Source organism: Cyprinodon tularosa, unplaced genomic scaffold (genome assembly GCF_016077235.1).
Source record: "Cyprinodon tularosa strain WSP-4 unplaced genomic scaffold, ASM1607723v1 ctg749, whole genome shotgun sequence".
NCBI classification, from domain to species: Eukaryota; Metazoa; Chordata; class Actinopteri; order Cyprinodontiformes; family Cyprinodontidae; genus Cyprinodon; species Cyprinodon tularosa.
The window spans coordinates 295182-319668 of record NW_024039506.1 but is presented as its reverse complement, the minus strand read 5'-3'; the positions used below and the strand labels follow the sequence as shown (position 1 = coordinate 319668).

Below are 24487 nucleotides of genomic sequence, written 5' to 3'. Positions count from 1 at the left end.
ATATAACGCTACAGCGATACATTGCTGACAAGCATATGAAAGCCAGACATCTTTTGCTTCGCGGTAAAAGTAAGAAATTAACTTACCATTGTTGCGGAGTCTCGCGTGTTCAACAACCTTCTTCTTCGTCTAACAGGTGATGTCGGTTGGGGGGAGGTGGGCGTGGCTAAATTTGTTTATTTCCGTCCCTACGGTGGAGGTGGCCTGTGACAGGCGCCTGCACCGGAACTGGTCTGACAGCTGCGGTGCTGCAGCCAGACCGTCTTGATAAATAGTGGAGTTTCAATGCTGTTGTCAGAGATGGCTTTGATCAACGCGCAAGTCAGTGAGCTGATTGGATACCGAGATACCGGTGATGGAATGACGTTGCATGAACCCCCCTCCCTCCCGAATGAACGGATGATCCACGGACCTTTATTTATTCAGTTATTTGTTTTGCCAAAAAGATTAATTATAATCATTTTTCATTAAATAATAGAGATGCAGATAAATAGAAATAAACAGTTCTCAGATAAGATCGCAGGGTGTATCTATAACTGCGCCCATACAGTATGCAACAATTTTCATGAAATAAGATAATTCAGTCACTATGTTAAATTAATTCATTAACTTTATTTTAATCAAAAACATCCTAAAATAGCACAATATCACACCAAGATCCCCAATAAACCTGCTTTAAAGACAGCATCTTAACAGCCTGGATTAAGGAGAAAAAAAAAAGTTCCCAAGTGCCACCTGGTGGTTGTCCGGGTACATTGCAGTTCTTTTTTAAATAAAAAAACTGGCCTCAGGAAATACATCGTGATTCACGCAGGAATCACGCAGGAAACCGTCCATTTCCAACTAGTACCCACTGTACCCTCGGTCTTAAAAAAGACTTACCCTCTGCCTATTTAAGGCCTACTTTTGTCAGTCTCTTGACTGTCTAGTTAATGTTATAACAATATTTTATATATTTTCTTTTTTACCTTTAAAGGAGTTTGTTAGTTTTCTTCCTCTCTCAGTCTCCTGAAGTTATTGTCCTCCTGTCGAGATCGATCCACTCTGTGGAGCATCAGAAGAGTCCTCCTTCTCTGAAATGGCCTATCTGAGGTAGAGAAAAAACCCATATGGTTTTGGTGATCAGCCCTTCTTCTAGAATCCACTGAGCAGACAGATCAGCGAAGGATCCTGTTCGTGATGCCAAATTGTAGAGTAAAAATGAGCACTGAGAGTTGATATGCAAGGAAGACACGTTTTATTTTACTCTGCAGAGGAGACCAGCTGAATACAGCTGAGTGCAATTCTGAAGCATTCAGAAATACACCTCTACATTTAAAATAATCCACAGCATATACACACATGGAATCTTCCCAAGAGAAACACTTTAGTTCATCAAAGGACATAAATTTGCTCAGATAAACATTTCAGACAACTGTTTTCTGTTCACACCAGAAACAGGACAGGAGACTGATAAGGGCATAAATTTTAACCATAGTATGAAGGAGGCTTTGTGAACTCTTTATTTCTAATGACCTTCCCCTCACCCTTATCTAGAGTAGGGAGGGGAGGCACCTGCTTTCTGTCCCCCTAAACAGTACAGCATAGTGAATGGTACAGGATTTCTCTATCATTACTTCTGTTCAAACATTTCATCACACAAAATAGGTCAAGGAAAAACCTTGATTCAACATCTCTCATTCATTTACATGCCTTCCCTACATACATCCATACTGCTCTGTTGATGCTGTTTTGCTAAAACGACTTCAGGTGCTGTTGTTTAATGCATTTTTAATCATTTACCAATTTGAAGCTGAATGTATTAATTTTATGTTGATTAATTGCATATCTGCTGCTATTTCAACGGACATTAGTGAATGTATTAACATCTGGCATATTTTGGACAATCTCAGAAGCCAGTTAAACGGACCCTCAGGGTTTTATTTTTTTTTATTCTTTTATTTTGTTTTCTTTAAACTAGTCATTTAATCTACCTTGTGTTTATTTTCTAATAGCGTGTAGTGTTTGCATAGATGTTAGATTTTCTATAATCCTGAATAATTAGAATAAAAACATCATTGTTTAACTTGTAGTGGTTCTGTGTTTTCATATAGCGGACGATTTATCACTCAGGTCAGATCCACCCTCCTTTTTGGTAATAATGCGAATAAACAGAAATAAAACGTTCTTTATTGATAATTAATAGCTCTGCTGATAACCTAGCCTGGGTCATTAGATTGGTGTGGATACCTGGATTTTAACAACCGGTCCAGGAACCCTCCAGAGGTGAAACCACAATCCCTGGTAAGTAAGTAAATTAAAGCTACAATTATTCAACTAAGAACACTAAATTGATTTCACCTCCGATTTTGAATAGGTTAATTAACTAACTATAACTCCAGTTCTAGTTAATCATTTATTCATTATCTGCAGGATATTATTTTCAACAACAGCAGGAACTACATCCTGTTATCTATATCCTCTGTCACTTTCATCATTATTGTTATCATAATGTTATCATTATTAAATAGTATTATTATTATCATTATTTCCAACTGAGTCATTGGAACACCGTATAATTATTAACAAATAATTATGTATGTAAATAAATGTATGTAAATACGTTTGCATATTTATTCCAGATCAGCTTAAGAGACATTTACTTATAAATGAATTTTCAATCATGTAAAAGCAAATTCAAACAGCCTAATTTATTTTTATACAAATTATTTTTGCTTTACACATATAGATTTATTTACCCTTAAAGTTTGATCTAAATATAAAAGAATTAAAGTTAACAAATTAAACTTTAGCATTTAGCATTTAAATAATGACACAGGTCCTTGATTATTTGAAGAAATGCCCAATTATTGTTAAACAAACTAAATCTGTTCATTTGATTTAAGTTTTTTTTTATCTGTTTCATTAAACTTTATTTGTTGTGATATTTGAACCTTATATCAATCCCCTTTATTCCCAATTTGAACAGCTGTGCATTAACACATTTAACTCCTGCTTTGTTTTGAAAACAGGTTCGGGGGAAGAATGAGCCACAGTTTAACCTTAATTATTATCTTATTTCTATTTTCCCAAGACAAAAATAACTAAATTATCATTTCACAAACGGACAACATACAATAGTTAGAGTGGATCCACAACTACAGACAACATATAAGACAAACAGATAGAGACAAACAAAACACAAACAAATGGCCATAATACTGTATAAATGATTAACCTTTGTAATTATTGCATGCAAACCTTCATAGATGTGTGTGTGTCAGGCCCTTTTCTCTCTCAGGGGGGGGGGAATCCTTAGCCTGCCCATCTTTAACGAACCTCCTGTAACTGGGTCAATGGTAAAGTGGACGCTTTTCAGTCTATTTATACGCAGGTACTTTAACTCTAGACAATCAACAGCGAACCAGTTACTATTCTGCTGTAAGCCAGCCTGGGATAATAGGGAGATCTCTCTGAAGACCTCGTCACCTCTGACCTAAGAATCAGAACATCTTATGGCGCATTCTGCTGCTGTCCCTCAAAGTTAAACTTTAAAGCGCCCCCTCTACCTGTGGGGGGTCTTTTTGGGTTCTCAGGTAAAAAATCCTAATCGGCTTTTATGTCCCAGTCCAGGTAGAAAGCATTATCAACCATTTATATCTTTATGCCAGGTGCTGTTTCAGTCCTATTTCTGATAGTTAGGATTTCTTTTGTTTTTTATCATCCTACATTTAAATTCATTAAGTAGGTTTTAGGTTTCATTCTCTTTTATACATAATTGTTTTAGGTATTTTGGTTGCATTTTTTCCAAACTACATCCCATATATTTGGTAAACTGTAAGATTTATGTATTTTAAACACTTAAGGGATGAAAATCGCTGATTTCATTGTTCATATGTTTTAAGTTATATACATTTATATTAATATTTTTGGAGGAAAGGAAAATAAAATTCACTCAGTTTTATCATTTAGTGAAATCTAATTCGGATTAAAGCGACACATAACTTTAGATTTTATCCTATTGGATTATATTATTCATTCTTTTTCCTCTATAAGTTGCTGTTTTGTTTACATTTTCATAAGTCAGAGCAACCATCACCTTTTCTCTGTCTTAGTCAGAACCTCAGACATTCATGGCACAGAGACAAAGCAACATACCACAAAATCATGAAGAGATGAAGCTAATCTCTCCGAGTGGCTGCTGTGGAAATAGAGAATTTGGTTTGTGACTAAAACCTGTGCGCATCTTACTGTGTCAGACCATGTTTGGACCCTTTTCTCTCTCTGGATTTGCCTCAGTTTTTCATCTCCAGGTCCTTCCATAACATTATGGAACATGGTTGCTGCTGAGTTTTTTCTTTTAAAAAGATAATATTTAGTTTAGATATTTAAGGTTGGTTCTAATTTGATCAGAAATTATTTTACTGACTCTAAAACAATCATCTTGTAGTGAAAGCCAGCCAGGCCGTATATTATCACCCTCATTTTCCCATAGATAGAAGTCATGTCAAGGAAGTCAGTGTGTCAGCAGCATTTTCTTCATTGCAAGATGCAGAAAGGAATCTAACAAGAGAGTGTTATTAAGCTTTTCTTGCATAGTTGGTCTATGGTCTATGAAAATGGAAAATAAAATATATGGTTGATCACATTACCCTTTACTGACTGCTGCCTCCAGGCAGTTTCAGTCCTGGAGCTCCCCCACCTCAGTTCAAAAAGGTTAGCCACTTCTCAAACAAAAACAAATAATTCAATAATTAAAAAATAATTTAGCACCGGAGAGAAGGAAAGCCTTATTTTTGGTGCACCTCCTCCTTGTATCCCCACAAAAAAAGATGTCCCCTGTGTCTCTGTCCTAATGGTTCTTGCACACACACACATTGGGGAGCAAGTTGCAGCTCAGGTGAGTTATTAGGGTCAGGGGTTCAGAGCAGATGGAAATCCTTTTGTCTTGTTTTCCCCATATTTTAACTCATCATTTCCATCCAGTTGCTGTGACTGTGTGTGCGTTTGGGGGGTGGGGGGAGATTGAGGCTTGTAGCAGGCTGTCTTTCTCCAGCGGGCTGATGGGAGGGGGGGCAACTCTTTCAGGTCTGAATTCCACAAGGAGCAGCTCCGTACAGGGAGTCCATGTTTAAAGGCAGGGAGTAAAAAAAAAAACAATGGTTAGTTTAAGAAAGAGTTTCAATGTTTCAAATGAATAAAAAAAAAAAATAATAATAATAAAAATAAAGTTGTTCATCTTTACCAGATAAAGAAGTCTTTTTCAGGAAGGAAATGTCGTCTCGTCAGTCGCCCCACTTTATCCTTCAGTCACTTTAAGTCAAATTTCCCTCTCGTCACATACTTTACTCATCACCATATCATTACTCTTCTCATCAGCATACTTTTGTCTTTTTCTCAACTTACTTTTCTCAATTTAATTTAGTTTTTTTGTAATTTCATTTTATTTTAGGTTAATTCCTCCATTTTACAAGTTTTAAATCACCTTATTTTATGCCCTACTTACTTTAAAAAATAAATAATTTAATAGTTTTTAGCTATGAGTTATTTATTTCCTGTAAGAGTTTAGAGTTTTGTTTCTTTAAAAGTACCATTGAAATTAAAATGCATTATTATTAATTAGCATAGTGTAATTTTAATATATAACACAGTGTAAATATGTTTAGTATCAGGTTTAAACACTGCCTTTTTTTAATTCTTATTTTAACTCATTTCCCTCTGGAGCTGAGAGTTTCTTTGAACTCTCCTCTCATCCATCCATCATTTTAAACTCTTTTTTTTCTTTTTTCTTGTTTTTTTTTTTGTTGATTTTTTTTAATCTGTAAATCTTCTTACCTTACCTTCTTTTTAGCCTCTAACTTCTCATCATATTGGTTTATCTTATCTTCAACATTTTTATATTGCAACATTAAATAAAAATTTTCTTCTTCGGGAGTTGACAATTCCGTGGAACCTTGCCTTTGTTCTACTGCCCTAGAACTGCAAAATCTGTCCCATTATCTACAGGTAATTTACCGGTTTCCAATATGCACACCAATCCTCTGGTGCCAACCTGGATAACTGGGGGGATCTCACTCTAGATTACCGACATCTCAGTAAAATTAAGTACCTTCTGGTGGCACCTACAACCTTCCTCTCTCTCTTAGAGAGAGCATCACGTTCCTATGCGAGGTCTTTGTTGGGATCCGGAGGTTTGCCCACCAGAGGGCGCCGAGGATCCCTTCCTGAGGGCTTCTGCTGTCTGTTGGGATCCAGAGGCTTGCCCACCAGAGGGCGCCAAAGATCCCTTACTGAGGGCTTGTGCTCACCTGCAACACCTGTCTTTTATCTCCTCATCAGCCTTGGGCCTACTTAAGGAGGAGGAGACTAACACTCCAACGCCAGAGTGTTTGCCAGTTACGGTGGAACCTGCCTGTTAACCTGAAACTCTGGAGAGTTTCTCTGCCGGTGACCTGTCTGCCTGCTCTCTGTTGAACTCTGGAGGGCTTCCTCCGTCAGCATCTGCCTGCCCGCTCTCAGAAGATAACTAGGAGAGAGACTCTGTCCGTGATCAGCCTGCAAGCATACAGTAAGCTCTGCTTCTGCCTCAGACCAAGCTCTCAAGAGAGAGAACCAAACCTGGAGTCAGCCAGCTTGCAATCAGACTGCCTCTGCCCAGCTCTCAGTTCTCCTCCTGCCTGCACTCAGCTCAACCTCTGCTAGCCCTCAACCCTCGGTCTGCCAACCTGCTCTGGATCCACAAGGTCTTCCCCCTCTCTGCAGCTCTGCACATCTCTTGATCAGTCTCCCTACTCCTGGACCTGTTTATTATTTTACATTTCTTTAATAAACCTTTTGAACTTTTCTCCTGCCTCCGAGTGTTCTGCATATGGGCTAGATTCCATAACCCATCATGACAGTCTTTTGGTCCACAGGTGGAAAAAAAAACCTGAATTGCCTTCCTGCTCCCCAAAAAGAAAACTTATCTTTTATTTTGTATGTATATTCTTTAGTATTATACTAATGGTAATGCTTTTGAAATGATTAATCTTTCATTTAGTCAGATTTTTATTTTATTTTTGTTAGATTACATTTATTTATTTGATTATTTTAATGGAGAAGAGAACTTTGAGCTAATTTTCCAGTATTTGATTTATAATCTTTAAATCTGTTAACAACCTGTTTGTTTTGCAATTTAGTTTTTGAAATTTAATTTAAACTGTGCCGACAAAAGATTAATCTCACCGTGTCAAAAAGATGGTTCGTTTTGATCCTCCTGCTGACCTCCAGGGACGTCAATGCCAGAAGTCCTCACTTCCTTAACCTGCTAAACGGGGTATTGAGGCTGAAGACTGCTTCCTCCAGGTGGTACCTGACACTTCTGACAATTGCTGTCCTCAAAAAAAAAATCAGTTAAAGAGAATCCTGTAGACAACACCAAATTGACATGGGAAAAAGTATTTAACTATTCACCCTAGTTAAATAAACAGAGATCGATGGATTTCACTCAGTCGGCACATTTATTCATATCTTTGCAAAGAGGGAACAGTTCATCATACAGCCCTTATGGCAAAGCATTCTGCCCTGTTGTGCTAGAGCAGCGTTCGTCCCCCATTACTTACAACAATGGAAAGTAGTCAGAGTCAAAACAAATCACACACACTTTGGTTAAACAGGAATATGTTATGAATAAACCTTGAGAAAGAACCTGATTTGTTATGGGAAGAAGCTATGTCTGGTCTACAAACATCATCCTGCAGAGAAAGGTTTGGCCTGGAGAGAGAAACAGACTGAGTGAAAACTTTTATAGAGAGTTAATAGGATAATTAGTATATAATAGTAGAGAAATAAAAGTTTTCCGACAACACAACTTCCAAACTGATTAAAACCAAAAAACGTGGAAAAACTATCATGTTTGAATAAAAATGACTAACACCTTTCATTTTGCTTATCATTGCCCAAATTGCACAAACACTTTCACTGTCTGCTTGGGTTTATTTCACTAAAAAGGGTAGAAAAACTGTGCACCTTAAATGATTTTTCTAAGAAATTTTACACTTAAAAAAAATTACAAAAGATTTTATGATACACACCAACCATTAACCATTTCAAAGGGACTTAAAAGGGGAAAAAAGAAAAACAATAGCAAAAAAATCACAGATTTTATTACAAACTGTAGTTCTGCACCCCACCAGTAGGTGGTGACATGTTCCCATGGAGCCTCATGAACTGTTGGGATCATTGAAGCAATTTGGCGAAACGGTTAAATGCCTCATGAGGCTTCATCTCACCATCACAAGTTGTGACATTAGCAGAGTCCAAAGATATGAAAAAATTAAAGAGAGAATAGTAAACTTACAGGAGCTTGAGTGAACTAGAAGCACGCAGTAGAGCTGAAGATTTGAAAATGGGGTCATCAGGAATGTAGTTGACCTTTTAGTTGCCTGATTTTATTGCTTTTTATAAATATCTGACAGTGGGGACAAATATCTGGGACACATTTTGAGCAATCACAAAATAATAGTAAATATTCAAAACTCACTGTTTGTAGTTTTAAATACGTATTACAATGCACTCAACAGTACACATATTACTCAATTCAACTATTACTTTTTCTTTTTTAATCAAGTTGAAATGATTATCTCCTGCCCAAGGACGACTGATTTTGCAGGCTATAAAACTCTCTGCTTAGTTTAGTTAATGTGTTCATATTCAAGTTTTCTTATTTGAATTGGAATGTGTGTTTACTTTGACTAAGATAATAATAATAATAAGACCAGTTTTTTTTCTTATTACTGCCCCCTACTTGACTGACGGAGTAGTGCTGTTTTTCTCAGACTGATTTCAATAAATGTTCCAGGTCCTTTCAGAGCAAAGAGAGCAGCAGCCTGATGAATCCTCTGGGTTCCTATTACCAGAGTTAAACACATCCTGGAGCTTTGAGTGGAAAAGGGTCTGAAATATTAGTCTGAATCTGATGGAGGAAAGAAAGAGAAAAATAGGAGCAGTTGGAGGAGGAGCAACGCTGGAAAAACCAGTTTTAGTGTCACTTTACAGAAATGAAACATAAAGGGTGAGAATAACATCAGAGCTTCAGTCCAGACTAGTTTCTCCGTCTCTGTCAGAGTTTCTTCGGTCTTCCTCATCAACCGACTCAAACAGCGGTGAGTACAGCTGATAATATTCACTGTGTTTCTAACAGCAGCATCAGCAGCAAACTGGAAAGATGTTAATCAGCAGAAAACTGGGAAAATCATCTTATTATATTCAGAAAAACACATATTTCAATTTAAAGCTTTTAATTGTTTGGAATAAATATGAAAACTAAATGAAGACATTGGTAAAGTGGATCGTACACTTTAATTCAACCTAAATGTAAATTTGTGGTTCAAAGGTCAATCTTATTTAGCCTCAGTCGATGACAGGAAGACTCCTCCTGTTGGGATCTGGAGATGTACCACCTTTCTCCAGCAGAGTGCGCTGTGGGTCTCCTGGGCTGGAGCCCCCCAGCACACCTGACGTTCATCAACCCATCAGGAGACCTGCCTTCATAAGCAGCAACCAGACCTTCCTTCGACGCCGCAGTGTTGACCTAGTTTGGTTAGCAAACCTGAGCCTCTGTTACCTGAAAGAATCTTTGTTATCTCAAGAGAGAAACCCAATTCTAATCTGCCTCTGTCTTTGCTCATAGGAAACCTGTCTCAAGTCTGAAGCTCTTGATGAGCTTAACCTGCCTGCCAGCCCTGGTGAGCCAAACCTGAAGATTCCAATCTGGATATCTCCTGCTGCTCTCAGAGAAGAGCTGGAAACTCTGATCAAGGTCTGCCATTCAAAGTCAGAAGCTAGACGCTGCTGCTGCTTGTGCACTCTGCTGAACCAACAGTCTCTGGACCCAACGGTTCCCTCTCTCACAAGCAAAGCCTGGACTTCTTCAAGGTAGACTCTGAATTATCTAAAGACTCAATTAATCATCTGACTGCCTGGCTAATCAAACTGTCCGTCTCTGCAGACATCAGTGAACCCAACCCGGACCAGTACCAGAACCTGTACATGTCTTTTGTGAAAACCTTTTTCAATAAACTCTGTTAAACTTTTACTCAGCCTCCGCTTGTGTTCTGCATGTGGGTTTAGCTTTAAACCAATCCTGACAGAACACTGCGGCCAAATACAAGACCCAGCGGAGCACCTCCAGGGGAGGCTTGAGGAACTAGAAACCCAAACCCATGGTCAAGCCAGAACCCTATGTGAGTTGAATGCTTTTATCGAACATCATAACCAGACCTTACAGACTTTTGCTGGCTATTTTAGAAATGCTAACGCTACGCCAGCAGTACTTCCTGTTCCGGAACCACTTCCGCCTCTAAGGTCACCGACAGTGACGTCATTTCCGGAATTCCGTCCGAGTCCTCCTGAACGATTTTCGGGTAATCAAAAGGATTGTAGAGGATTTTTGTTTCAGTGTCGTTTGCTTTTTGAGCATTCCCCTGGTAGTTTCCCGAATGATAGGAAGAAAATCTCCTTCATTCTCTCCCAACTTACTGGTCGCGCCCTTGAATGGGCGGAGGCAAGGTTCTCTTCTGAGTCCAGTTTTTTATGTACGTTTTCTGAGTTTATATCTGAGTTTTCCCAAGTTTTCAATCACGACTCAGACAAAACAATTGATCCCCGAGCTCTGCTAAGTTTGAAACAGGGAAATGCAACAGTGGCTGAGTTCTCCATTGACTTCCGGGTTAAAGCTGCAGCCTCAGGCTGGAACGAGTGTGCACTTAAGAGTGCTTATTTCAAGGCTTTAAATGAAAACATCAAAGACGAACTCGCCACAATCGACGAACCAGCCAGTCTGGAGGAATTAATCCGATTAACTATCAGACTGGATAATAGACTTCAATCTAGAAATCTCTCTAAACACGGAGGACCAAGTTTTTCTGTTTCTGCTCCTGCATTTAATAATGCTTCTGTTTTTTCTGGAACCAGAACCCAGTTCCAAGCCAAAGTCTAAGAGTCAGACTTTTTCTGTGCCTGTCCAAGTCTCTCACGCAGATGGATTGGAGGTCGAACCCATGCAAATTGGACACACAAGGTTATCCCCCGAAGAAAGACAACAGAGATTTAGAAGAAAACTTTGTCTGTACTGCGGTGAGATCGGCCATTTCATTTCTTCATGCCCGCCTAAATCAAAAAGCCAGGGCCCGTCAGTGGAATTGAGGAGTCTGACGGGCCATCCAAAAACTGAAAAAACTCCTCATTTATTGTTGCCTGCAACCCTCTTTTTCTCTAACCAGAATCTCACATTATCAGCATTCATCGACTCTGGGTGTGAGAGAAATCTCATTGATTCTGAACTGGTCCAGCAGTTAAGGATTGAGACTGTTCCCTTAACTAAGCCTCTCAGAGTATCAGCAATTGATGGAAAGAAGCTTCACCAAGTTACTCATCAGATCCAACCTTTAGAACTTCTTATCTCAGGAAACAACTGTGAGACGCTAACATTTTTTGTTTTTCCCTCAGCATGCTCTCCACTGGTGCTTGGTTTCGAGTGGTTGGAACGTCACAATCCCCATATCAACTGGGCTGAACGCCACATTGAGTCTTGGTCTACTTCCTGTCACGAGTCATGCCTTCGTTCTGCGGCTCCTTCTGTTCAGTCCCCTAGAGGTAGGGGGGAGATGGACTCTCTTGACCTCACTTCTGTTCCTCCCGAGTATCATGATCTGGCACCAGTCTTCGGTAAGGTCAGTGCGACGTCTCTTCCACCTCACAGACCATATGACTGCGCCATTGATTTACTACCAGGAGCCCCCCTTCCCAGCAGTAGACTGTTTAACATCTCCAAACCAGAACGTGAAACTATGGAGAAGTATATCAATGAGTCTCTAGCCGCTGGAATTATTCGTCCATCTTCATCTCCTCTCGGTGCTGGTTTCTTTTTTGTGGGGAAAAAGGACGGTTCCCTCCGACCCTGTAGACTACAGAGGCCTTAATCAGATAACCGTCAAAAATAAGTATCCCCTACTATTACTGGCATCAGCTTTGAACCTGTTCAAGGTGCAACAGTGTTCACCAAACTTGATTTAAGAAACGGCTATCATCTCCTTACAATAAGAGAAGGGGATGAATGGAAGACAACATTTAAGACTCCCATAGGCCAGTTTGAATACCTGGTCATGCCTTTTGGTCTTACTAACGCTCCTGCTTGCTTCCAGGCTCTAGTCAATGTGTCATGATCGGTTTAGGGATAAACCCACATGCAGAACACCACTGGAGACTTGGTAAAAGATTTAACAGAGTTTATTAAAGGTTTCACACAATGACATGAACTAGACTCAGGTTCTGGTCCGGGCAGGATTCTCAGGCGTCTGCAGAGACGGATAGTTTGGTTAGCTTGGTTTGCAGATTAGTTAAATGAGTTTTCAGATGTTTCAGTGGATACCTTGAAGAGGTCCAGGCTTAGTTCTGAGAGAGGGAACCGGTTGGGTCCAGAGACTGTTGGTTCAGCAGAGTGCTAAAGCAGCAGCAGCGTCTAGCTTCTGACTTCCAGTGAAAGACCTTGGTTGGAGTCATCAGCTCTTTCCCTAAGAGCAGCAAGTGGATTCCAGAGTGGGAACTTCAGGTTTGGCTCTCTAGGGCAGGCAGGCAGGTTTCTGGTTAAGCTCATCCAGAGCTTCTCTCGAGAGATTGGTTTCCTAGGAGCGAGAAGACAGAGGCAGATTAGAATAAGGTTTCTCTAGGAAGATAAAGATTAGTAAATTCAAAGGCTCAGGTTCGCTAACCAAACTTGGCTAACACTGCGGCGTAGAAGGAAGGTCCGGCAGCTGCTTATAAAGGCCGGTCTCCTGATGAGCTGATGAACGTCAGCTGTGCTGGAGGGCTCCAGCCCAGGAGGATCCACAGCGCACTCTGCTGGAGAAGGTGGAGAATCTCCAGATCCCAACACAATGATGTCCTCAGAGATTTTTTGAATGTTTTTCTTTTTGTAAACATCGATGATATTTTGATCTACTCCAAGAACCTCTCAGACCACAAGAAACATGTTCGACTAGTTCTTCAGAGACTACTGGAAAGCAAACTCTTTGTGAAAGCAGAAAAGTGTGAATTTCACCAACCATCTGTCACCTTTCTAGGGTTTGTGCTCGAAGGCGGGCAGGTGAAGCCATCCGAAGACAAAATTAAGGCAGTTTTGGACTGGCCGACACCTGAAAACCGTAAGCAACTCCAGAGGTTTCTTGTTTTTGCAAATTTCTACAGGCGTTTTATAAGAAACTATAGTCAGACAGCTCTACCCCTCACAGCTCTGACTTCTGTGAAGAAGACATTCCAATGGACATCTGAAGCCGAAAATGCCTTTAATAAACTGAAGAATCTGTTTTCCAGGGCACCCATCCTCATCTAACCTGATCCCTCTAAACAGTTTGTTCTAGAGGTGGACGCATCTGTTGGAGCAGTTCTATCTCAACAGTCTGACTCTGACCAGAAAATTCATCCTTGTGCCTTTTTTTCACGTAGACTCTCTCCGGCAGAGCAAAATTATGATGTCGGAGGACGAGAACTTCTTGCCATCAAACTCGCCCTGGAGGAGTGGAGACATTGGCTCGAGGGGGCCGAGCATCCAGTATTGGTGTGGACAGACCACAAAAACCTGGCTTATCTTCAGTCAGCTAAACGATCCAACCCACGTCATTCCAGATGGTCGCTCTTTTTCTCTCGCTTCAATCTTATCATTTCTTACAAACCTGGTTCCAAGAACGTCAAGCCCGACTCTCTCTCTCGTCTGTACTCCACTGATCAACCTGAGACACCTGAACCTGTTCTCCCTGCCTCATGCACGATTGAAGTCGTTACCTGGGAGATCACCGATCTCATCAACTCTGCCCTGGCTTCTGAACCTGACCCAGGTAACGGTCCTCCAAACAAAACGTATATTCCATCTTCCGTCAGATCCCGCCTTATCCAGTGGATGCATGCAGCAAAATTCTCGGCCCATCCTGGAGTGAGCAGAACCATAGCCCTCATCTCTAGACGTTTTTGGTGGCCGTCTCTTCACAAAGACGTAAAGGAATACGTTCTGGCATGTTCCATCTGCGCCAGAAATAAGACTTCCCATCAACCACCTTCTGGTCTGCTGCATCCTCTACCTGTCCCTACCCGTCCTTGGTCCCACATCGCAGTTGATTTTGTCACCGGTCTCCCGATTTCCAGAGGTATGTCCACCATCCTAACCATTGTCGACCGTTTTTCCAAGGCCTGTCATTTAATTCCTCTCAGGAAATTACCCACTGCGTTCCAAACTGCCCAACTTCTCGTGAAGCATGTTTTCAGTCTCCATGGGATACCCCAAGAGATCCTCTCCGATCGTGGCCCACAGTTCATCTCACAGGTCTGGAAAGCTTTCTGTTCAGCTCTGAATTGCAAGTCCTCTCTCACCTCTGGTTATCACCCTCAAACTAATGGGCAGACGGAGAGGATGAACCAACAACTCAAGTCCACTCTCCGCTGCCTAACCTCTAACAATCCGACTGACTGGAGTCAGTTTCTGACATGGATTGAATATGCCCACAATTCCCTGAGATCTGCTTCTACCGGTTTATCCCCTTTCCAAGTCTCCATAGGTTATCAGCCACCACTTTTCCCTGCAGATGAGAGAGAGATCACGGTCAGATCAGTCCACCACCACATCCGCCGTTGTCAGCGTGTCTGGAGGGACACCATCGCCACCCTCAACCGCTCATCTGCCACCACAAAAAGGTTTGCTGATTCCAAATGGCGCCCTGCACCTGACTATACCCTGGGCCAGGAGGTATCGCTTTCCACACGGGACATCCCTCTCAAAGCCATGTCTAGGAAGCTTTCACATCGGTTCATCGGTCCATATAAAATTGCTCAGATAATCAATCCCTCTGCTGTCCGCCTGCACCTGCCTCAGTCCCTTCGTATCCACCCCACGTTTCATGTTTCACAAATAAAACCTGTCATCTCAAGCTCTTTTTGCCCCCCATCTGACTCCCCTCCACCCGCCCTGGACATCGACGGCCATCCGGCCTACACGGTTCGCCGGATCGTGGAATCCCGTCGGCGAGGTTGCGGATGGCAGTACCTCGTCGACTGGGAGGGCTACGGTCCGGAGGACCGCACCTGGGTTCCTGGCTCATACATCCTCGATCCGTCCCTGATCGAGGAGTATGAGAGTTCCCTCCCGTCCACTTCCTCGGGACCGCCAAGAGGCGGTCGTTGAGAGGGGGGTACTGTTGGGATCTTGAGATGTACCACCTTTCTCCAGCAGAGTGCGGTGTGGGTCTCCTGGGCTGGAGCCCCCCAGCACACCTGACGTTCATCAACCCATCAGGAGACCTGCCTTCATAAGCAGCAACCAGACCTTCCTTCGACGCCGCAGTGTTGACCTAGTTTGGTTAGCAAACCTGAGCCTCTGTTACCTGAAAGAATCTTTGTTATCTCAAGAGAGAAACCTGATTCTAATCTGCCTCTGTCTTTGCTCACAGGAAACCTGTCTCAAGTCTGAAGCTCTGGATGAGCTTAACCTGCCTGCCAGCCCTGGTGAGCCAAATCTGAAGATTCCAATCTGGAGTTCTCCTGCTGCTCTCAGAGAAGAGCTGGAAACTCTGATCAAGGTCTGCCATTCAAAGTCAGAAGCTAGACGCTGCTGCTGCTTGTGCACTCTGCTGAACCAACAGTCTCTGGACCCAACCGGTTCCCTCTCTCACAAGCAAAGCCTGGACTTCTTCAAGGTAGACTCTGAATTATCTAAAGACTCAATTAATCATCTGACTGCCTGGCTAATCAAACTGTCCGTCTCTGCAGACATCAGTGAACCCAACCCGGGCCAGTACCAGAACCTGTACATGTCTTTTGTTAAAACCTTTTTCAATAAACTCTGTTAAACTTTTACTCAGCCTCCGTTTGTGTTCTGCATGTGGGTTTAGCTTTAAACCAATCATGACACCTCCCAGCTTAAAGTCCACAGAGAGACACACCCAGTCAGATTGATCCCAGTAAAACCTCTGAGTCCATGAAATGTTGGTTATTCTCATGTTTCAGAGCAAAGTCCACAGTCAGACTCTGCCAGGTCTCTGCTGTCCAGCTTCTTAGGGACAGTTGTCCCTGTTTGACCCATTTCAATGCCTCTGCTGTGACAGTCTGGCTAAAGTTAGTCCAGGAGGGTTGGAGACCTGTCCACCATCTGAACCAAAGCTGTAAACTCAGAGGTGTTTACTGTGGAGGAGAGAAACCATCTCTGTCACTGCCTCGGTCATTTCTCTGGACCCCTTTGAACAGAGAGCAGATGTTTCAGCTGGACCTCTGCTGGTTTGTGGTGTTTCAGTGAGGCTCATATCATTGATGTCCAAGTCTGATGTGGTTGGAGGTGTTGGAACCAGTCAGCGTTGCCCTTTGAGGCAGACAGTCTGTGAACAAGAACTGATGTTAGGATGCATATGGTTTCACACTGACAGTGTTTCAGAAAGCTGACGTTCTGCCTCTCTGAGAGACAACAGGTCCTGGAATAACAGCTTCTGTTGCTCCTGAGGCCTCCTGCTGTCAGGGTGATCAGATGTTCTTCTCCTTTGGTCAGCTGACTGATCTCACCTCATGTAGCCTGATCAGAACATCACTTCAGACCTTCAGATCAGGAACATCTTGCTAATCAATGATCCCTGTCTCCTGTCCTCAGAGAGCAGACATGCTTAAATACTCCTGAGGCGCTGCTTCAGCTGCTCAGATGCTTCAAGATGCGCTGCAGAAGGTTTTGATGCACCTTGATGCGCATCAATCATAGACTTTGCATGTAGACAGGCTGCTTCTGCTGCTCAAATCGTGTTCTGCCTGCACGTAGCCTTAGACTTTATAACACTAACAAACCAATCATTTTACATCCCATCTATTAATTTCTGTTTTTATTTTTAATTTAGGATAATTATATCCATGTTTTTCACATTTTTCAGTTCATCTTCATTCAATATTATTGTCTTTTACCTTAAATCTTTTAAGTCAAATCAAATATTTAAGATGAAAAGGACCTATTCTATTCTATTCTATTTTGTGGGAGTTTTTGTCAGTAGTAAAAAATAACTGAAACTGGTAGATGTTTTACAGAATATGAATTATTAAATGTTCTCATTTATAAAACAGATGAGATCCATCTATAAGTGATTACATTGATAAGCTAAGGTTGACAGGTCTTCTCCTCAGCAACAGGCTGTAGTTCCTCCTTGGACATGTGGAGGTGTCCCTCAGCACAGCAGGACCACAGAGCAGAAGATCTCTCCTGTAGAAGAAGTAAACACTCTGCTGAGTCCTGCTGCTGCCTAGGTTCCCCCTGAGGGACGCACCAGAAGCTGTGTGATAAGATAGGAAACCATCTCTATTGGACATGGAGGGAAAACTAACCGAGAAAGGAAATTATTCAGAGATGTTAATGAAGGAATGAATATATCTGTTAAATGACTTAATTCAAGCATCAAACAACTCATTAAACAATAAAAATTTTTTTAAAAACCTACAGCGAACCAGTCAGTTTAGATCACCTTAAATATAAATACATCCTTAAATGAACAGGTCCAATTCATATCTAGAGGTAAAGGTCTGAAATCAACACAGATAAATGTATTCTTTAATCTATATCATATTCCATCATTATTTGTCTGATCCTTGATTAATAGAAATGAAATAATGATCCTAAATCTTTTATTTAGATTATATTAGAATTGGTGAATGGAAAGCAGGGTGCTAGCTTCCTCAGAAGGCTGCAAAGTCCCTGGTTTGAATCCCAGACGGGCTTTTAACCCCAGAAAGCTGCGGGTTCTGTGGAGAGGCAGCCCACGGCTCCCTGATGGACGGGTTAAAGGGGAACGATAAATCTCACTGATATGAACAAAGGCATTAATAATAATAATAAATAAATTTCAACACAACCATTAACTGTTTTAGCTCTAACTTTGATCTCATCAGTGATAGATGTGCTGGTTCTAGGATTCTGGGGTGAACTGGACCCTGTTGGGTCTCTGATGAACCACAGAGTTGAATGTTTATTTTCACTCATCACAGATTCTGGCCCCGTCCACACGAAACCAAACCCTGGCCTAAACGCACAAATTTTTCACCAAACCAGCCTCTCATCCACACGAAGCCGGCGTTTCAGGGGTCTGTAAACAATCTTTTTTTTATTAAGCCTTCAGAGTCGGAAGATTTTGAAACGCCGTTTTCTCGTTTCCATCTTTACGCTCTAACCGCATTTTTTTTTTACACGCATGCGTCATAGCGTCGCCTCTAAACACGCATGCGTGACACAGTATCACAACAACAATGGCGCCGTACTGTGTTGAATGGTTGCTGCTCATGCTACTCACCCTGCTGTCGTGCTTACAACAGAATCTTCTTCTTCTGGAATATCTCCAGGAAGAACAGAGCAATATCGACCACATAGTTCAGCACCTGAATTTGACTGAACCACGAAAATGGACCCGCAGGGCAACCATGTATAAATATTAGTGCGCATGCCCAACATTTCGTCGCCTATTTTTGCTTTGGCACCACAGCGCCACTTACAGGCCTGGCATACATTTTGCAGCGTTTTAATGCATTCGTGTGGACAATCACATTTATTTTACGTCTCCATCTTTACAACAAACGTTCTGGAAAATATTAGCGTTTCGTGTTCGTTTTGACTTCGTGTGGACGGGGCCTCAGTTTTTAGAAACAGAAACTTACCTGCTGGTTTCATTTCACCAGGTGAGCTGGCCTATAGAACTGGATCCAATCAGCTGATTTTTATTGGTCTTTTTCACAAATTAGAATGAAATAAAGCTGAGTCTGATCATTTGTTTACATGAATAAAAAATAATTCAGTTTTATAGTGAGTTTAGTTCTGATGAGTTAAAGAAACATGTTTTATGTCTCCTGTATGAATCTGTGTGTTTCAAAGGTAATTGTCACAAACCGGGGACAGAGGGACCCAGTATTCAGGAGAGACAGTCAGTAGGAAAGTTCAAAAGGTTTATTAAAATAAAAACAAAACAAAAGCGGAGCTGTGGCTCGCGGACACTGCAGGCGGGGGGGCGGGGCACCGCCCAATCTCAGACACTCTAGGGGGGGAAACACAGGTAAGTGACCACGATAAACTGATGTATGATTATCTGGGTTGGTCACTTACCTGGTTTAACAGTCCAGACCACGAGTGTCCCCAGTGCTGCAGTCCCAGAGGTGATGCTGGAAGCTGATCCTGGTGAGGGATCCAGAACAGACAGGAACAGACAGGAACAGGCAGGATCCAGATCAGACAGGAACAGAAACAGGTTGCAGGATCCAGACTTCCAGGCATCCACAGGCTCCCAGGAGGGTTCAGAGTCAGACTGGGACCAGAAGCATGACCAGGTGGTCACGCACAGGAGCAGACAGGATCAGGTGCAGACAGGCAGGCACAGTGGAAGAGGGTAGCCGAGACAGGACGTAGGAACCGGGACTTGAAGCAGACTTTAAACTGGTCTCCTCCCTGGAGCCAGGCTTACTTAGATAAAAACTGAACCTCCCCCCATAATGAGCCAAAAACCCAGAGGACTCCACGGGGGAGGAACAGTGGACAGTCAGGAGACGAGACAAACACAAAAACCCTCTTTCCACTGGCAGCTAGGATCCAGGACATGAACCAAATAAAACTGGACAGACTAACAAAAAGACAAGCAGTGATATGGCCCTGAATGCTCAGGCTGAACTGAATATAAAACAGAGGATACAGGTGAGAGGAATAAATTATAATTGAGGCTGGGAAGGAAGAGGGCAGGTGAGAGGAATTACTAATTAGGGGAGAGCAAACAGGCCAGATCATGACAGTAATGGGAGGAGCAGCACTGAGGCAGGAGTTTAAAACATTAGTTTGTAGAAATTAAAGTGAAAGTTTGTCAGAATAGATGTTTTCCTTCCCAACAACAGACTCTGGTTCTGGTGAGTGATGCAGAAAACAGTTTAAATGAGTTTCTACTAACAGCTTTAAGGACAAACAGGAAGCTGGAGAAATTTCTTTAGGACTCAGAGTAAATCTGTTGTAAAGTGGAAGAAATGGAGGATTAAAAAGAACTAAAGAACATTTAACAACTTAAATTAAAGAGTTTAAACTGTTTATTCTGTCCTCAGAGTTCAGACATGTCTTCTAGCAGCAACCTGCGGTCTGAGGATCAGTTCCTGTGCTCCATCTGTCTGAATGTCTTCACTGATCCAGTCAGCACACCATGTGGACACAACTTCTGCAAAGCCTGCATCACTCAGCACTGGGATGGAAATGTTCTCTACAATTGTCCTCTGTGCAAAGAACATTTTACCTCTAGACCTCAGCTGAAGGTCAACACCTTGTTCTCTGAGTTGGTTTCTCAGTTCAGACGTGAAGCTCAGCAGGAAGCCATCAGCAGCAGCAGCTCAGAGCAACAAGCTGCCAAACCAGGAGAAGTTCCCTGTGACGTCTGCACTGGAACCAAACTGAAGGCCTTGAAGTCCTGCCTGGTGTGTCTCCTCTCCTACTGTCAGACTCACCTGGAGCCTCATCTGACAGCTCCACGTCTGAAGAAACATCATTTGATGGAGCCTGTGGAGAACCTGGAGGACAGGATGTGTCTGCAGCACGATAAACCTCTGGAGCTGTTCTGTAGGACCGACCAGACATGTGTCTGTTTGCTCTGTCCTGTTTTGGACCATAAGAACCACAAGTTTGTTCCTCTGAGAGAAGAAACTGAAGGAAAGAAGGCAGAGCTGAGGAAGACAGAGGGTGAAGTTCAGAAGATGATCCAGAACAGACGAGTGAAGATTCAGGAGATCAAAGAGTCGGTGAAGATCAGTAAAGATGCTGCAGACAGAGAGAAAGCAGAAGGTGTTGAGGTCTTCACTGATCTGAAGGAGTCTGCTGAGAGAGGCCTGAAGGAGCTCATCAAGGAGATCGAAGACAAACAGAAAACTGCAGAGAAACAGGCTGAAGACTTCATCAAAGATCTGGAACAGGAAATCTCTGAGCTGATGAAGAGGAGCTCTGATGTGAAGCAGCTCTCCCAGTCTGAAGACCACCTTCACCTCCTCCAAAGCTTCTCCTCCCTGAAAGCTGCTCCACCCACCAAGAACTGGACAGAGGTCAGAGTCCGTCCACCATCACATGAGGGGACTGTGGAGAGAGCTGTTGCTCAGCTGGAGGAGAAGATCAGGGAGGAGATGAAGAAGATGATGAAGGCTGAGATGAAGAGGGTCCAGCAGTCTGCAGTGGATGTGACTCTGGATCCTGATACAGCTCATCCTTACCTCATCCTGTCTGATGATGGAAAACAGGTGAAACATGGAGATGTTAGGAAGAATCTACCAGACAATCGAGAGAGATTTTCTAGTTCTGTTAATGTTTTAGGACGTCAGAGTTTCTCTTCAGTCAGATTTTACTTTGAGGTTCAGGTTAAAGGAAAGACTGGCTGGACTTTAGGAGTGGCCAGAGAGTCCATCAACAGGAAGGGAGTGATCCCACTGAGACCTCAGTATGGTTACTGGACTATTTGGTTGAGGAATAGCAATGAGTACGAAGCTCTTGCTGGTCCTCCAGTCCGTCTCCATCTCCATCCTGGTCCTGAGAAGGTGGGGGTGTTTGTGGATTATGAGGAGGGTCTGGTCTCCTTCTATGATGTAGATGCTGCAGCTCTGATCTACTCCTTTACTGGCTGCTGCTTCACTCAGAAACTCTACCCATTCTTTAGTCCCTGTAATAATGATGGAGGTAAAAACTCTGCTCCTCTGATCATCTGTCCTGTTAATCAGGCTGATGGTTGATCTGATGAAGCTCCATGAAGAATAAATCTGTTGGTGAAGAACCTCCAACCTGAGTGACTCTGTAGTGAAATCCTAATGTGTCTGATTCCTCTCTGCTATTCATGCATCATCTCCAAGCTCAGCTCCAGACCCTCAGATCTTCCATCCATCCATCACTTCCTTCATGCTTCCCTCTGAATACAGGCAATCAGTGATTACATCTGAATCAGAACAGATCAGTTAACGATTTATGTTGGTGTTTCAGAGTATAAGGCAGCAACAGGCAGCAGATGCAGAAAAAATGTCTTCTTCTTCTTCGTCTTGTGAGGTTTTATGTTGGTTGGCAATCTAGTTAAAAGTGCATTACCCTTTTTTTATCTTGTTTATGTGTGGGTGTCTGTTTAGTGTAAAAATGACAATGAATGTGATCCAATTATAGTATTGTAATGTGATGTGCTTTCTCAATAAAAAATATTAATATAAAAAAGTGGTTTACTGCCACCAACTGATGAGTTAAACAAGGAAACAGGAAACAAAACTCACCCCTAGAAAAAAAAAACATTTTTCCAAACTGTTTAACTGAACTCAACATATAAATATTTAATCACATTTGTCCTCATAATTTTTTATTTATCTTTCAGTTATCGTCACTCTGCCAGTGTCTGATGGTCTTATCGGTTTTCCCATCATGCTTTCCACCATTTCCCAGTTTAAATCTTTAACTTCAAGATACTTTTCTGCAGCTTTCACTATTATTTTGATTTTGACGTTTTTCTTATCGTCTGAGCACTACACTTGATCACTTCAACTATGAAAAGAACAAAATCGAAAGTTACGTATGTAACTACGGTTCTATGAATCCCGGATGACCGCCAGAGGGCGGTGCTGAAAGCACTGAATGTTCCCTTCGGGCATGCGCAGTTCGAGTAATTATACCAACAGAGTCACACCTGTGACACCGGAAGACCACTCAGAAGCTATATAGCCTGGTGCCATCCTTTGCTCTGCTCCTACAGAATCTTCTCGCAAAAGCAAGGATTCTGAGTGACAGAGAAGCTCTGGCGGTCATCCGGGATTCATAGAACCGTAGTTACATACGTAACTTTCGTTCTATTTCATCCCTACTGACCGCCAGAGGGCGGTGCTGAAAGCACTGAATGACTAATGCCAACGATGTCACAAGGAATCCTGAGCGCATACCTCACAGAGGAGGCCCAGCAGAACCTTGTAAAAGGACCTGACCCAGGGGATGAGGGGCAGCCACGTTGACACTGTAGAACCTGGTAAAGGTGGTTGGGGAAGCCCATGAAGCAGCAGCACATATTGCTTCCAGCTGAACCCCTCTCAAAGCAGCCCAGGAAGCGGTGACGCTCCTGGTGGAATGTGCTCTCACACCGACTGGCAGGGAGCAGTGACCTGCAGCGTAGGCGTGGCAGATGACACTCACAATCCAATGGGACAGACGCTGTTTAGAAAGAGGACAGCCTAACCTTGGACCCCCATAGCATAGGAAAAGCTGGTCCGAGCGTCTCAGATTGGCGGTGGCTGCAATGTATGCCTCCAACGCTCTTACTGGGCACAACAACTCAGACTCATTCTCAGTTGTACCAGATTGAGGCTGAAATCGAGCCAGGCGCAATGGCTGGCTACGGTGAAAAGGAGACAACACCTTAGGCACAAATGCAGTATTAGGCCACAGGGTAACACCAGAGCCATCTGGATTCCACCTGATACACCTAGGGCTGACAGAAAGAGCATGTAGCTCGCTGACCCTCTTAGCTGAGACGATAGCCATCAGGAAAGCAGTCTTGCAGGAAAGCCACTTGAGTTCTGCTTGTGGCAAAGGCTCGAATGGAGGGTGGCACAGAGCTGTGAGAACCAACGGCAGATCCCAATCTGGGGCTCGTGGAGCGGGCCGCTGGCACAACCTACGAGCACCATGCAGAAAAAGTGAAACCAGTTCATGGCGCCCCACTGTACGGTTGTCAACAGATTGGTGAAGACATGAAATTGCTGCAACATACACTTTAAGGGTCGAAGGAGAGCGGCCCTTATCAAGGAGAGACTGGAGGAACTCCAAGATAGTGGGCACCGAGCAGGAAACCGGGTTCTCATTGTGGGCAGAGCACCACTGAGAAAAGAGGCGCCATCTGTTAGAATACTGCAGCCGAGTGGAGGAAGCCCTAGCACTCAATATGGTGTGCCTCACAGTGTCTGAACACCCAGTCAGCCTCCCAGGGGTCATGCCCACAGCTGGAGACGTTGAGGGTTGGGGTGCCATATCTGTCCCCCCAACTGAGACAGCAGATCCCTCCTTGCTGGAAGACGCCATGGAGTACCGTGACACAGACTCCAAAGCAGCGGGAACCACGGCCGCGCTGGCCAGAACGGAGCTACCAGCAACACTCTGTGGCCCTGCTCGAGAACCCTCCGTAGAGTCGGCCAAATCAGTGAGAGGGGTGGAAAGGCATACAGGAGAACCTGCGGCCATGGATGAGCCAGTGCGTCCTGGCCCAGTGCGCCCGCCACCCCGGTTAGGGAATACCATAGGGTGCAATGGGTCGACTCCTCTGTGGTGAACAGATCTACCTCTGCCTGCCCAAAGAGGTTCCAGATTATGCGCACTATGTCGCGGTGAAGAGACCACTCTCCCGGAGCAGGTGCCTGGCGGGATAGAGAGTCCGCAACCTGGTTCTGCCGTCCTGGCAGATACGCTGCACGCAGGGTACACAGACGGGGAAACGCCCATTCCAGG

The 24487-nt window shown here is 43.1% G+C and overlaps 1 protein-coding gene across 3 annotated transcripts in view; it reads left to right on the top strand.

Annotated features, from left to right (window-relative positions):
* LOC119773163 (E3 ubiquitin-protein ligase TRIM21-like) overlaps window positions 1-22090 on the top strand; it is a 33499-nt gene extending 11409 nt beyond the window's left edge. The window contains exons 1-2 of one of the 3 annotated variants that reach the window (XM_038270009.1): window positions 8810-9122; window positions 20095-22089. In XM_038270009.1, coding sequence (XP_038125937.1) covers window positions 20104-21753 — 1650 coding nt within the window. In that variant the 5' untranslated portion in view covers window positions 8810-9122; window positions 20095-20103 and the 3' untranslated portion in view covers window positions 21754-22089. Of the gene's footprint in view, window positions 1-8809; window positions 9123-19841; window positions 19906-20094 lie in introns of those variants that run through there. The other 2 variants (XM_038270010.1, XM_038270011.1) reach the window with 2 other exon arrangements.
* Window positions 22091-24487: the final 2397 nt, after the last annotated feature.